The sequence below is a fragment of the Rhinichthys klamathensis genome, unplaced genomic scaffold (assembly GCF_029890125.1).
Source record: "Rhinichthys klamathensis goyatoka isolate OS25496 unplaced genomic scaffold, OSU_Roscu_1.1 h1tg000114l_1, whole genome shotgun sequence".
NCBI classification, from domain to species: Eukaryota; Metazoa; Chordata; class Actinopteri; order Cypriniformes; family Leuciscidae; genus Rhinichthys; species Rhinichthys klamathensis.
The window spans coordinates 263,343-279,396 of record NW_026606651.1 but is presented as its reverse complement, the minus strand read 5'-3'; the positions used below and the strand labels follow the sequence as shown (position 1 = coordinate 279,396).

General features: G+C 37.8%; 1 protein-coding gene across 2 annotated transcripts in view; it reads right to left on the bottom strand.

The window, feature by feature from the left end:
- sema4c (sema domain, immunoglobulin domain (Ig), transmembrane domain (TM) and short cytoplasmic domain, (semaphorin) 4C) overlaps positions 1-16,054 on the bottom strand; it is a 69,708-nt gene that overhangs the window by 20,571 nt on the left and 33,083 nt on the right. For both annotated transcript variants that reach the window (XM_056254678.1, XM_056254677.1), the window contains exon 2: positions 10,158-10,372. In XM_056254678.1, the coding sequence (XP_056110653.1) occupies positions 10,158-10,260 (103 nt within the window). In that variant the 5' untranslated portion in view covers positions 10,261-10,372. The remainder of the gene's footprint in view (positions 1-10,157; positions 10,373-16,054) is intronic.

Below are 16,054 nucleotides of genomic sequence, written 5' to 3'. Positions count from 1 at the left end.
TGAAAATAATAAAAACCTCTACTACTTACTTAGCTAAAATATTGTTTTAAGTTAATGAAAAATAAAATCAATCATTTTGTATGTTACATTTGAATTTAGGCATTACAACATTGTAATGTACACTCTAAATATTACATCATATAATTATTACAATATTAAATATTACATAAGACGACATACTAAAATGAGTAAAATTAATACTGAAATAAAAAATTAAAGCTAAATAAATATTTAAAAACTAATAAAATAATTTACAAATTTATACAAAACTTAAGTCATATATTATATTCATAATAAGCATACAATAAATATTGTGCACCCCACGGAAAAGGCATCACAACATTATAATGTAAATTTATGATATTACAACAATGTAATTAAATTAGTTTTTTGAAAAATGATACAAGACTTCATGTAATAAAAATTGTGCATACCATGGAAAATATGAATAGGATCCCTCCAAAAACAAATTGGGCACTGGAAAAACGTGTACTATAGTGTGTGTATAAAAAGTGGATGTATATTTTTGAATGGCCGTCAAAGGAGAAAGATGCCATATGGTGTAGTTACAGCATCCACCAGTAGGGGCTGATTGCTGATGCTAAACTTGGTTGTGTATGGTTAGCAGTGTTTAATTAAAAAAGTTAAACCAATCAAACTGACCAAGCTGATGTAAAACATGGAATACACAAAGAACAAGTTGACCAAAGCCACCAGCAGCATATCTAATGGGAAGAGAGTGAGCCTCTATCTACAAGTGAACAGACTAAAAAAGGAACAATCTAAAAATAGATGTCACTTTGAATGGAATCCAGATGTGAGCAACATAAAGGGAACAGAGGTGAACTCTGTGTGTGTGTGTGTGTGTCTTTGTCCTTCATGAGTTCTGAGCTGGGCCGAATGAGAGAGCAGTGAGCTCTGGTTGAGGGACCAGCGAGTCAAGTTGAAGGCTGCAGTTTTCTTCTGATGTTCCTCCACGGCTCCTTACAAAGCAGCTTTGCTATAAATACAGTCCTGCCCTGCTTATAGCTCATAACCGCAGCACTCCAAACACACACTCTGCTATTAAAGACCTATTTTAAGGCCTTTGAAGCTTTGACATGGATACAAAAAATGACTTGGAAACACAGAAAATGGACACACACACTAATTAGGAAGAGAAAAGCGCGTACACTCATATACAAGCTATAAAAACACACCCACGTTCTCTAGGACAAAGACGAGAGGAGCCACCGTCTGATGCTGACACATAACAGTACAATTAAAAAGAGAAGAAAGGGAACAGAGACACATTAAGAAAGACACAGGTGGCGTGTTTACGCTGACACACAAACACAAACGTTGAGCTTAAGAGCGTGAGAGAGTGGGCGTTTGGGGGGACGAGGGGAAGTGCTGTAAAGTGGGCGTTTGGGGGGACGAGGGGAAGTGCTGTAATTGCAGTAGATTAGTTGAAGGAGTGGTGGGGCTGTCGCTGCTTTGGGAAGGGAAGAAAGGGAGAACACAACTCAGCAGCAGGAAATGGTCAGAACGGATTACCACAACAATAGCCTGTAAAACTCACAAACGCCACTAAAGAGCAGAGAGCGAGCGAACGTCGGCAGAAAGAGTTGTGGAGAACACGACACAAACAGTATATGGGAATATATTTCTGTCTCCATAGGAAAGAAAAAACATATTTGGAATAGCTGGTTTTCCTGGTAGTGGTTAGCAATGAAATGCTTAGCATACAGATATTTATTATGATTTTTTTTTTTAATTTTCAACTTTTTTTACTGTGTAATGTTGCTGTTTGAGTGTTAAAAAAGTCTGCAAAGTTACAAAGTCCCTCTGAACTCCTTGAAACACCTCGATTAGTCTTACGTTTTCTTCCGGGAAATTACTCGTCACAATATACCTCATTTAAATAATTCCCACCCAGGCATACGCAAAAAATAAGGAACAGACCTGATTGTGTTGGGTTAGTAGTGCATTGAAACTCACAGTTATGGTAAGGCCGTAAGGGGCGTGACATTTCCGAAACACGCTTGAAGCAGTTGACCAATCACAACACACTGATCCAGCCGACCAATCAGAGCACATTATGATTTTCCAAAGGAGGGGCTTCATAGAGACCGGAGCTAAACAGAGCGCTACTGACAGACTGGAAAGAGAAGCGTAGCAATAATGTAAAATATATGAAAAATAATGTAGTACATCATCAGGGAAGAGATGTCACTGCAAGAGGGAGGGGAAGTTGTTTTGATGAAAGATTATAAGGGCACATGAATATGATGTGCACAGATAAATCATTTATAATACTGCAGTATTCAAAAAAAAAAAAAAAAAAAAAAAAAGGTCAATTTTGATATCATGATGACCAACATCCCAACTTCCTGACAGATGTCACTGGAATATGTGTCTCGGTGACAGCGCTAGAGTGTAAACAGCAAAAAAGAGACAGGTGAGCGGCCACGCCTGAAGACTAGCCTATCAGAAACGCTCTCTACATGTGAACCATTTTGCATGATGTTCATGATTGCTGATCTGCTTTGCTAACATGTTTTAGATGGGATTTGAAAGGAGGACATGTGGTTGAATTTAGCAAAATGGTGGGAGTTAGCAAAATAGCTAGCTGAAAGCACTTTTGAGTCAATTATGTTTTTCTTCTAAAAAAACAACAACCCTTATTATAGTATTCTCTGTAAAATCTCATACTAGTTGCTGGGTTTTGGAAAGTTGTTAGTCAACAGCTGCTCATTAGTTAATGGCGCTAGCTGGTTAGCCAGCTACCATGTTTCAAAAACCAGCTTAACCTTACTTTAAGTTGGAAAGATTAACTTGTAGCTGTTTAAACGTTGACAGTGTTGTTAATAAAACTGAAATAAAATATAAAAAACTGATGTAAAACTTTTAAGTTGATGTACTAAAATTACTAAAACCGAGCTAAATAGAAATATAAAAATAATAAAAATGACAAAAGCACATAACAAAATGACTGAACCAAACTAAAATTGAAAACAAAAATAAAAGCTAATTCACTACTGAATAAATACTATTAGAGTGTAAAAATAATGCTAAACGAACACTTGCATCAGCTAATGGCCATCTTTGACTAACTAATGACTATCTTACCAGTTACAAACCAGTTACAATGTTCCAAAACACCAGGAAAGTTTCATAAGAGATCTCAACAATATCACAAGTTACCAAAGTCTGCAATAAATTACCTAAGGAAACAACAACAAAAAGTAGCACAGGACTAATATAATAGGATATCTTAAATAATTGGATAGTAAATTAAAAAGCAGTCATTTTATAGGCAGAGCAAGATTTTTGGGGCAAAACTGCCAAAACAGACACAAGAAGTCCAGGAAAGTGCATTAGGAACGTCAATAAGGTCAGTTCTGATTTCATGGTGACTTTAAGTCTCCTGAGTTATGAAAAAGCAACATCAGAGCAATGAAACTGTCCTCAGGGCCAAACATGCAGGAATGGCAGAGAGAGCAAAAAAGGTGTGGGCGCTGAAAAATTACAGCACGGGAGTAAAAGAGCAAGGTAGAAATTGGGGGGGGGGGATGCAAGACTGAAAGAAAATGAAAGAGTTAGTGGAAAAGACTGGATGACGGTAAAAGGGAGAGATGTGTGAAAGGTTGTTGAAAATAGGCCGTCGTTTGACAGAACGGGGGGGATGGGGGGACTGCATTCGAGAATTGAGCTCACAGTTTGTACCAAGTTTGACCTTTTCGTGAAAGTGGCAAGCGCACAAAAAAATAGAAAGACTTTCTTTTTTTCTGTCCCCTTTAACAAACAGACTCTGGAGCGAACAGTCCTACAAAGGTTATGGGAGACAGATTTATTGAATGAAAAAAGAAACACTTTTACAGACAATGAGAAGTAGAAGCGGAGGAGAGGGCGTCTGTTAGAGAGGATAAATCACAGACGTCTGTGTATATCTGTGTGTGGGGAGGAGTTCGGCACAGATAGACGGAAACACGCACACATACACTCGCAGTGGGCCTGTCCGTTTCAGCCGAGGCCGTCATTATAGTAATTGGAGGGTAGAGAGATGTGCTAAGCAGGCAGTCCCTTTCTCTCTCTCTCTCTCTGTAGCTTTGCCATCCTCAGCATGTTGGACGTTCATATACTATTCCTCTATAAGTCAGCGGGAGTTTCCTTTGGCCTCCGTTGAAATTCGTCTTTAATTTTCTGTTTGACCTGCTCTCGGTCTCTGTCGTGCCAGGATGGCAGTTGTGGAGCTCTGCTGTGGAAAGTTATGGGTGGGGCGTGGAAGTCTGACGGGGCGGGGCATCTGACTCCCCTTTGAACTCTCAGAGCTGTTTTTTAGCATGAAGACAACAGTTTAACGGCTGCCAAAATAAGCAAGGCCCTATGAAATTAGTTTTATTTTTTATCATATTGTGTTTTTTGTTTGTTGCCGAATTCCTTTTTTTTTCAGTTTAAAATTTTCTGGATTCCACTGGAGCCATGTGGGGCAAGTGCTCCGATGTATGTTGCGTTTACACTTCGGGCGACCCGAGTTCGAGTCCCGGCTTGAGGTCCTTTCCCAGTCCAATTCCACTCTCTCCTCTCCTGTGATTTCCTGTCTGTCCTCCTGCTATCTAAATAAAGGCAAAAAGCCCCAAAATATAAATGTATGGATCCCATTTAATGGTTAAATAAATTTTAGTAATCAAAATGTCTAATTATTTTAAATAATGAAACTTATACAAAATGTATTAAATAAAAATAAAAAAAATAAAAAAAGTTTAGGGCCCATTGAAATTTATTTTTTCCATTTTAATATTTCTGGATTCCATTAGTGGACATTACATTTAGTGGTCATTAAATTTGAATAATCAAAATGAATGTGTAAAATCGATATAATTCATAAAAAAATTAATGATTTATTTAGTTTTTACAATAATTGGTCCCTATTAAATGTTTTATCTTTTTCAGAAATTCTGTGTTCGTTTTTATCTTTCTGGATTTATAATTTATGAAAAAATTTCATTTTAAAATGTAATTGAATGAAAATTTAACAATTCCTTTTATTTTTTGGCAAACAAAGTGCTGCACAACAGATGTTTACTGTTAAAATGAAAACATGGAGGAACATTTTTTTATCACAATAATAACATACTTCTTTCACAATTTCTTTAAGTTAAACAGAAGTTTGATTTTGACAGTTTGTCGTGAAGACTTCTGGTGAAGTGAACTCTCAAAGTGCGTTCACGCCAGGTTTAAATTACTGTAATTACAAGATTTCAACTTGTAAAAAGCGTTCACGTCCTCGTAGAGCATGTAATTACAGCTTGTAAGATTTACTTGTATCACGTGACTGCTGTACCACCTGACCGATACAGATTAATTTAGGTGTTGATAGTGGTGCCACAGAAATGGATTATTCCCAGTCCAAGGATGTGAACAGCTCCGAATAGAACGTCACGTGTTGTCATTTTGGGCCCTATCATACACCCGGCGTAATGCAGCGCTAGAGGCAACGCAAGTGTCTTTTGCTAGTTTCAGCCCGACGCAGTTATCATTTTCACGTCCTGCACCACCTTGTTTAAATAGCAAATGCATATGCGCCCATGGGCGTGCTGGTCTGATAAAGAGGGGTGTTCAGGCGCATTGATGACACGTTGCTATTTTGAGGCAACTGAAATAGACTGCGCCATTGACCAACAAAAACCTGGTCTAAAGTCAATGGCGCAGTATTTTTTTGTAATATGTAGTATTTTTCATTAGTAATATGCGCCTATAGGTGGGTCCATAACGCTCATACACTCTGTTTATTACACACACACACAGGGACGTGCAGCACACAAACATGCCAAATATGAAAAATAAAAGGATTACAATGTAAAAGATTGTTATTGTGTGTACATAAAGATATGGTGGAATCCGGCTTGTCCCGTAGATGGTCTGCTTGCGCGCTTTAACCTCGCGCACGAGCAGATCCGTTTGCTCTATGGAGAAGCGTTCAGTTTTTCTGCTTGCAAATTCCGCCATGTAAATAGCAATCCGCCATGGTGCAAGCACATCTAGCTTTTAAAGGGAATGGAAGATGAGACTCTGATTGTTTTATTGGACGTTACGCGCCCAAAACACACCCATTACTCATTAAGAGAATAGGGACAACCCTTTTAGACCATGCGCTGGGCGCGCCAACCATTTCTCCCGCTGTTAAACTAGCAAAAGTGGATTCAACAAGCCCTAAGTGCACTTGTGCTTTAGACCATGCGCTTAGATTGTTAAAATAGGGCCCTACGAGACTACGGTAATTAGGACATGGTGTGAACGCAGCATCAGAGCAGCTCTGGAGACAAAGTTCATGTGTTCACGTCCTCATAAAGTGAGACGGCAGATCCTGGAAACACCACGAGCCTCAAGGATGCTTCATTATGTGTAGTTGATGAAACCTCATCACACATTCACACAGAGACACGTACAGAGCTTTGATAATGAACAAAGGGGGAAAATGGGAATGAAAAGACGTTTAGTTGCAGACTAAAGACAAGTGTTTGCAATGCTTGCGAATCCTCTGTGTTTTTAAGATGGGGATAATTGTGGAGGAGGGGTCTTTAGGGGGTGTGGAAAGTACTGGGTAAATATTATCTCTGCAGCGATCCAGCTCTCCACCTCCAACCACACACACACACACACGCTACTGCAGCTCTAAATCCCTCAGACTGCCAGTCTAAGCACTCTGCGCGCTCACACACACAAACATTAAAGTGCACTCCGATGCTTTGCCTGTTTTTCTGGCTTTCATCCTCCCCGAAAAGCGCATGTGTGCTGCGCAGGCCTACTGTTTATGTGGTTTAGGGCCCAAATGAAGTCACACATGACCTGAAACAGTAGTTAAACACACACTGCAGACACACTGTGTACTTTTCTGTTCTTTCTGGACTTTCGTTGACGTCCCTCTCACTTGCTGTAGCTCAACTAAATCCATTTCCTGTCCATTTAAGGCTGTGTTCCCAGCCGCTACGATCTCTACCGAGGGCTTAAAAGGAGATGCTATCAATTTATGGGTGTACATAAAATCATGAGTACTGCTTAATGTTTATTGTAGCTGTTTTAGATTAAAACAGGAAAAGATTGAGGGGCAAATTAACTAAACGCTGTGCCACTTTTGCACGCAGCATTTCAGCAATCTAGTTGAAAGTCGCTAAGCTATAATACTGCGGTGCCAAGAGTATTTGATTTAAGCCAAATCATGTTACACATGACTCCTTCTAAGTATACAGCGGTATTTTTTTTAAGTGCTCAAAAGTGACAGTAAAACATTTGTAATGTTACAAAAGATTTTCATTTCAAATAAATGCTGTTCTTTTCAACTTTCTATTCTTTAAAGAATCTTGATTAATTCTTGACATCACAGGAATAAATAACATTTTGAATACATTTAAATAAAAAACAGCATTTTTGCCAGCCAGCACCAGCATTTTTGATCATTTTCACAAAACTTTCATGGCTACCAGAATATTTTGTTGTATGAATATCTGAATATGCAATAGGCCAGAATTAGGGTTTCATAAAAAATGCAACATTTTGAGCAAAAAGAGGAGAAAATCGCATTTTTGACAAGAACTACATCCAGATCGGATTCATGAACAATGATCAAAACATAGATGGAGTAGATCGAGTCCATCAACACCCCCAAAGCTTCACAGTCCTATACCTCATCCTGGGTAGACATTTCATTCGGTAACAATAGGCAGTTTCGATTTATATGCTGCTTAATGTTGATGATCGCATTATTTTACATATCTGCTTACATATGCTATCACTTGTTTCTGCTTTTTTTTTTTGATCAGGATATTCTGTACTCAGAAGATGCGTAGTAGCGCCCCCTACCGTATAACAGTGAAAACACGGTAAGACGGAAAATTACGTCAATGGTGGGGGAAAGAGTAAAAAAAAAATCTTAATAGTTTTTTTTTTTTCTGTATTTTTTTACTCAAATAAATATAGCATTGATGAGCATAAGACACTTCTTTAAAAATATTTTTGAAAAATTGTCTGACCATGAAAATCGACTTGCTCATTTACAAAATACAGAGCTACCTGGCACAACTGACTGTGATATTATGTTAAATTGTTATGTTTTATTTTTGAGTACATTTTCTATTGATCTTTAAAGAGGTAATTAATCAAATGATGGAGAAGAGCATTATGACAGGGCATCCATCCAGACACGCAGCGTAGACTAGTGCACTTTCTGCATTTTAAAGAGCCGATTCAGGGGCCTGGACTACAGTAATGAAGGGAAGTTTTACAGTCTCAGCATAGTATGCCACATCACGCTAGTCCTCCACTACCTTTTATTCAGGACTGGCATGCAAAAAGCATACAGATTGAAATCAGTGCTAAATTGTAATCTCTTAGACAGGTTTTCATTCCATATTGCTGTAAAAACATCTACAAATGACTAAAACAGGACAGATTTACTTGAGAAACAAAATTGTGAAAATAAGCTTCCAGAGCGTTTTCAGTCTGACAGCCAAAATTATTTTTATAACCCCACTGGCAAATAGATTTTCTCCTACTTTAAGCATAGACCTCATTAAATGTTGTCAGATGTATGCTTAATTAAAACATATATATCCTCCTGAGACCCAGAAAAAAAAAGTTTTTTGAATTTAGTTTTTTTCCATGTCATCACACTGTTTAGAGCACAATAAACAAATGGTAAAAAAACACATATATAAAATAATATTTTATTCATACGTTATGCTATGTCCTCTGTAGTGGACGCCAGGACTAAGTTGTTTAAAAAATAAAATGACATGAAATTATATGTATAGGCAAAAACAATGGGATTTTTTTTTCAATCACCAATACATTTTGGGGTTTCAGGATTTTTTCAACCAAAATTTGTATAAAGATTATTCTCAACTATGTTATGAAAGAAATAATGGAATGAATTGATACACCATTTTAGTTTTTGCAATATGTGGGTAAAATGGCCATAAGTTAATATTCCCATTCAATGCAATGTATCTATACACTGTATCTAATTTGCACATTAATGTGTTCTGGGAGCAACATTTAATGAAAGAATAAAGGGTAATAATTGGAGTAATAATTGGCAACATTTTAATAATAATATCTAACATTTCATAGGAATATTGATGTATAATTTATTTCCATATTCACTTGTTGTGTCTCCCAGAATGCCTGATAAACATGATTTTAGTCCTGATGTCCTCTACAGTGGACACGTTTGAAATCAATGCCCTGTTCTGTAACAGAAAGTTTTTTTTTTTTTTAAACCCCTTAACATTTTCCTGAGATGTTGTTTTATGAAATACAATTTGAAAAGTAGTCCAATTTATATTATAATTACACTATATTATCATATTTCCATAAGAATGCTACATTTGATCACTAAATTAATGTCAGACATTTTTAAAGGCCAAGGAGAAGTTGTTTTCATGGTGAAACCTCCAAACATTTGGTATCTCTGAAAAGTCCTGAATGTGCTCTTTACAGGACAGCCAGGTTGTGTCATGTGACATGTATGATGTCAGAGAAATTCACTAAAATATAATGTCCACTACAGTGGACAAAAGTCTATTCTTGGGTCCCAGGAGGATATATTTCGCCAATGAGATAAGAAAAATACCCATAATTCAAATGATATTATCTGAGAACAAATCTTGAAAAAAAAATATGCAATTTTGCTTCTTAAGTAAATGCATTTTTATGAATGCTTAGAAGTTTTTCCAGGAATAGACAAAAATACTGATAAAGAAAAATATTTTTTTTCTAATAAGCTCTCTCACCAGGCACAATTCATTCTCATTGAATTCCCTCCAGAGGAAGAGTAAGAGAAAAAGAGAAGTAGAGAGCCGCGAAATAGAGAACAGTGTGAGAAAGGGAGAACAGGCACAAATGAAGCGAGTGCAAATGAATGGGGATGTAAGCTCTTTACAATAAAAGCCTATAAAACCAGGCAGTAATGTGATATCTCAGTAAATTCAAAGCAGAGATCACACCTCTTATCTCAAATCTGCATAGAGAATGAAGGGAGGGGTCGACTGAAGAAAAGAAGAAAGAGACGGACAAATAAAGAAAGTGCCATAAAAATACTGTGAGAACACTCATTTGCTGGGCAGTCACCGCTGGGAGGAATCGCTCACAGTTTTGTTTGGTCATTAGATACTCACCATTATATTTAACTGTCTTGCGTGGGACGGGGTTCCAGTTGACGCAAATCCCCTTTTCAAACCCGATCACGAACATCACGAGAAGAACTTTCGCACACCCCATTTCTCCGCTCCCACTTCTTTTATTCTGCTCCACGGAATGCAGGTTCAGATTCTGAAGCGAGGGTTCTGATTGGACGACGAGGTGTGGAGGCTCCAGATGCGCACAACGGCTCCTGTCAGGGGAGATAAAGAAAACAAACAAAAAACATAAACAAAAGTGATTACGAGACGAACGCCAACATCCCTAGAGCCTTCTTGTCGCTATCCCAATAGAGCTGGAACTGTTTATGGAGTGAGAAAACACAGTCAGGACCATTTTAATGACAGATTTTACACTCTTTCAGAAGGTACAATGATAAATGCATCTTGGCAGACCAGCAGCCAAATTGAGGATGCTTGTCAGAGCAAGGCTGCATCAACACAACTCACAATCGTGTCCCGAAGAACATGTCGCACATTTAAGAAGGCCTGTTTTTGACAGCCACGGACAAACGAGACGTGCGCTTGTAATTATAATTGGAGTCAGCGTTCTCCTGAATGCATTATGATGATGCCCGAAGCAAGGTTTCAAGGGAAAGAGTGGGGAAAAAAAAGGCCTGAGCGGTCCAGTCTGTTCAGCAATAGCCGTTTTCACACGTTTGCTCTAATCATCAACTCACACCTGTTTCTCTCCATTAAAAAGGGAAATTAGGGCCTTGATAATATTTGCTGATTTGAGAGCAAACCCATTGACTTTTAAATGTGCGTCAAATGTCAAATACTGTTTAGCGGTGAAGATAACAATGTAAAGCTCTCTCTCTCTCTGCCTGCACCGTGTTTTATCATTCAGTCTGAAAAGGTTGTGTGAATTTAAATGTGCGCAACGATAAGAAAGTGTGGAGGGGTGGCCTCTTGCCATCATTGGATTGAGATGTGGACCTGTGCGGTAGCAATCTCACGGCCATTGATTTCTGTTTTTCTTTTTTCATTAGCATGAAAGAGAGAGAGAGCCAGATAAGAGAAGTCAGAGATGGTGGCGATTCACTCCAAATGAGTTGTCCGTTATAGAGGGGTTGCAATATAGCAATTCGATGACTCACATCTCCACTTGCACGCCATTTTTTTTATTGGATCGATGCGCCATTGCTTATATCTGTGTTATATCTGGAATGCGTCAGACTGTTGTGACAGGTGGTGTCTAGTTCTACTCGACTTTTAAAAACAGGTGATTGTGTTCTCTCTGCACCTTTTCATGCACGGCAGTTCCAAACTAAATATGCTACGTTGCTCTCTCCCTGCATATATAATATATATATAAAAAAGATTTATAAACTCTGTATGTTTTTAAAATTACTATTCATTTTAAAAATGTTTTATTATATAATAAAAAAATATATAGCTCTATTTTTTTCTATACATACTACATATTATTATCTCTATATATATTATTTAGTATATTATATATTTATAAATTATTTAAACTATAAATTCTACACTTTATATCTTTGAATAATATTACTGCATTATATACTGCTTAAAAGAGATAATAAAAGATAGATAGAATTTAATTAAATTAGACCTTGTAAATAAGCCTTGTGCTAAATCTCTGGAAAACAACCATTTCAACCAGCAAGAACAGAGAGCAAATCTCATTTGTCATGTGCGAATAAGGAGGAACATTGCTGTTGGTGGACCAAATTACAAATATAAAAAGCTATATTAGTTTTTATATATATATATATATATATATATATATAGGCCTATTATATATAATGTAAAGATATTTGTTAGGTATGTTTTAATATTAATTCTGTAAAAATGACATATTTACAGCATATTTTAAAACTGTATATGGAAAGAACAAGGAATTTCAAAACAATTACAGTTTACAGTTACACAAATTCCAAAAGAATAAAGTAATAATTCAATATTACATACAAAAAAACAAGTCATGTAATAAACATTGTCCTTCTGCCAAAGGATGTGATCTGTGTGAAGATGGACGTATATTCAAAGAGCGTGTTTTGAAATGAACTCCTCCCTAAAGAAAACAAACATCCGCCGTTTTTTCATGCACGTCCGGAAAAAGGTCAAAGGTTGAGTGATGACCAGCTTTGTGGCTCTAAAGAGTTTCCCATCTCCTTCCAATCTGCTCTTGTCTTCCTGTCAATAATAAGCTCTTCTCTAGAACCAACAGCCAATCCCCATGTTCATCATCTAAACTAAAATAAGACCCTTTGAACTATGACCTACTGACCCCTAAGAGACAGCAGATGTCAAGGCAACAGCATGATGGTGGACTGTGACCATACGGATGCACAAGAGGAAACAACTCCACCCCTCAACATAAACACATCTTTCCAGTGTCTCACTCAAGAGCTTTCCTCCTTCCTTCCATCCCTCGTTCCCCAATCATCCCTCGTTTAATGAAACTTAAACAAAAGCCCTTCGCATGTCAGTGGCCGGTAATTTCCCAACATCCTGCCACTATCTCTACACCATGTCAACGATTGCAGAAACTGACCACTCAACACCAGCTGCTCAACAAATCCTCAAAAAAGCACCTACGTCAAACCCAAACTCTCTTGAAATGTACACCGCATAAACAGAATGATCAGAATAAAAGAAATCTGCCTTCAGCATATGATCTATTTATTTCGGTATAAGATCAGATGGCACTAGTCAAAACAGGGCGGCATGCTTTCATCCCCTAGAGTAACAGGCAGGGTTCTTTTATAGCCACAGATGCAGGGCAGTAGGTGGTTAGAGGAGCCACCAGCCCTCTCAAGGTCTACTGGCCCTTAAGTCTTGTTTATGCTTGACGCATTCAGTCTGGCGTGAACCACCGCAGACACGTACATCTCAATGGCACTGAGAGCTGTTTACTCTATATATTTTCCATTGGATTATTTTCCAAAACGACAGGCAACCATGAAGTGGAAATATCAGGTAAACCAGCAGTAAGTGTCAGTAAGCAGTAGTAGTTTACAGTATATTTATCCTACTCAAGTAAAGGTAGTTGGTCATATACAAGAAGCAGACAAAACAACAACGCACCTAAGTTTATATTTAAGTCTTAAGATGTCGACTTCTAGATTTAAAATTATTTAATGAAATCAATTTACTTTTAAAGGCATGTTACTGCATTGAAAAAAAATGGGGTAGGGTTTAATTTGAAACAATTTTCACTCCAAAAAATTAAAAACATCCATCCATCCATCCATCCATCCATCCATCCATCCATCCATCAATCAATCAATCAATCAATCAATCAATCAATCAATCAATCAATCCATCCATCCATCCATCCATCCATCCATCCATCCATGGATCTAATCTAAGTCTATAAACCTTTAAGGCTTTTTGTTACAAGTCTTTATCAAGGCATTATATAAAGTTGGTCTTGTCAAACTTTGCTTTTTAGTTACAATTATGAACACTCTAATTTATTTACATTTTTCTTCCTTACATTCGAATTGAAATTTAAATGCATTCTCCATTCAATTCTGAATGGCACACAACCCTGAATGAAACACCTCTATTAAATGAACTTCCATTTACTGCCTGCTTTCCGCAGGTGATAATAGCACAATGTTAACTGCGCCAAGCAAAGAGATTTGTGAATTAGGCACAATCTATAATAAGCCTGATTTACATAGAAAGGAGGTGTGTTTTGCACTGAAAAGAATGACAATGATTTAATTTGAATAACACGGCACAGCAGCTGCATTCCACCTGGTTAAACTGTTTTGCGTTTGTGAAATAAATGAGGCATTTTGCACTGAAATACTGCCGACGAAAGTGGCGTGATGGTTTAGTGAACTCAGCCATCAGAGTTTCAGAAAGAGTCTCAGGACTTCAGAGTGACTCTGAACTGAAGGCTGCAGTCTTGTGCTGATGAAAGTGTTGAGCTGAAGGTTTAATGCTGTTTGCTCTTTGTTTATGCCTTTGTGACAGCGCCTGCAGCTGGCATGCATGTATTATGTATTTTTTTTTTGTAGAAGAAAGTGTGAATGTTGTTGTGGTCGGACTGCATGTGTGCTGTAAGTGTGACTGATGATGTTAGATGTGGGAGTGTGTGAAAGAGTGGGAGGCAGACAGCTTGTGTGTGTGTTGAATGATTGTGTGTGTCTGTTCTATGACATCAACAGGCAGTGTGATGTTTCATTAGTGAATGAGAATAGATGAAAGTCTTAATAATCAAATGGAGTTTGATCAGCTGCAGGCGCGTCCCACTTCCTATTCCACAGGAAAACCTTCCTGTCACGGGATCCCCCCTCCCAGTGGCCCTTGGCCCATTGAGCACGATCAAGGTCACCTTTCAATCTGGAAAAAAAAAAACAGTTTAATCCACTTAATTATCAACCCAAGAGTTAAAAAGAAAAACAGAAAGAAAGAGTGTTAAGATGCCCTTTGGGATCATCTGTTCCCTCTTTTTTTCTCACTTTGTGTCTACTGTTATGTAGATCTAACCTTTTGTTTTCATTTATGGGTGTTCCTTTAACTTTTATGTCCCAAGGGTTAATTTTCATGAAAGTTTTTCATAAAGTGAAATCTAATTTCCATAACCACTATTTCCAGCACATAATGCTAATAAACAATAAATGTAATCTGTGGTGGAAATGAGAATGAAAAAATGATAAAAATGGCATAATTCTTATGTATGTGTATACTTCCTAGGACATTGTTAGTAGAACATTTTTATAAAATAATTCAAGTATAAAAGTGTTTAAGAGAGTGTCTATTCAAAAGTCTGCAGTGACAAAAGTGCCTATAGTTGCAAAAACACTAATTTCCTACCAAACCAGATGTATGTTATTTTCAATAGATAGAGCATATACCTTTTTTAGTGCCACTCACTGGACATTTCACTTCGAAAGTCTTGCTAAATGTGTGGTGCAAGATGCAATGTAATGTAATTTAGCAGAAAAGTCGCCACAGGCAAGTTTTTCCAATGAGCCTGGGTTGGTAAAACCACATCTCTTCCCCCCTCTCCCTCTTTCATCATCTCTCTATAAACCTTTCTCTCTGAATGTAGTCCATCTCTCTCTGACCTTGCTCTGTCAGTTACTCTAATGATGAGTTTTAAGCACAAACTGATGAGTGAGTGTGTGTTTGGTTGGTCATGTGTTTGAGAGAGACTCTCACGTGTTTCCATGCCTCCCCCATGCCCTCAGGAGCAGGGGATGCTGGGATACCCTCTGTGACCTGTCATTACTGCTGCATGTGTTGCCAATTCAATCAGCTTCATTAACGACAACTGCGACAACCTCATTACCCAGCTGCTTTCACACGTGTGGCACATCCATAGGTTGATTCCCCACCTCACATGAATGCTGAGTTAGCGCACGCTAGCAGATCAACAGAACAACAGCAATTAGAAGACAATGCAACGGTAACCACATTGTGTGCATACGGTCCCACAGGGGCCTTTAGAAGAGAGACATATAGGCTGCTGTGTTTCTGTTAAAGACACCAGCGATCAGCGAAGGAAATAGCTGTGCGACAGGATCGGCTTTAACATTATGCAATAACGATTACGGTTATGTTCTACTTTTATGATTTCAGCAATGACTGCTGGAGCGCATAATCATTTCAGCAGAGAACTGTAGCATGTTTGGAGAGCTGGCTAGGAGCCTGGGAGCGAAATTCAGTATTTTGTGTACAATATCTTACAGGGACACGGTTGCATTAGTTCCTGTTATTGTGCAGGGGTATAATATTCCACATATTGAAATACGCACAAATTCTACGCCACTACATCCATTGCAACACAACCACCAAAACATGACACAAAGCAAATGGTGAGCATGTTGAGAGATACCAAATACAAATTTACTTTACTACCAATATTTACTATTCTAATTTGTTTTATG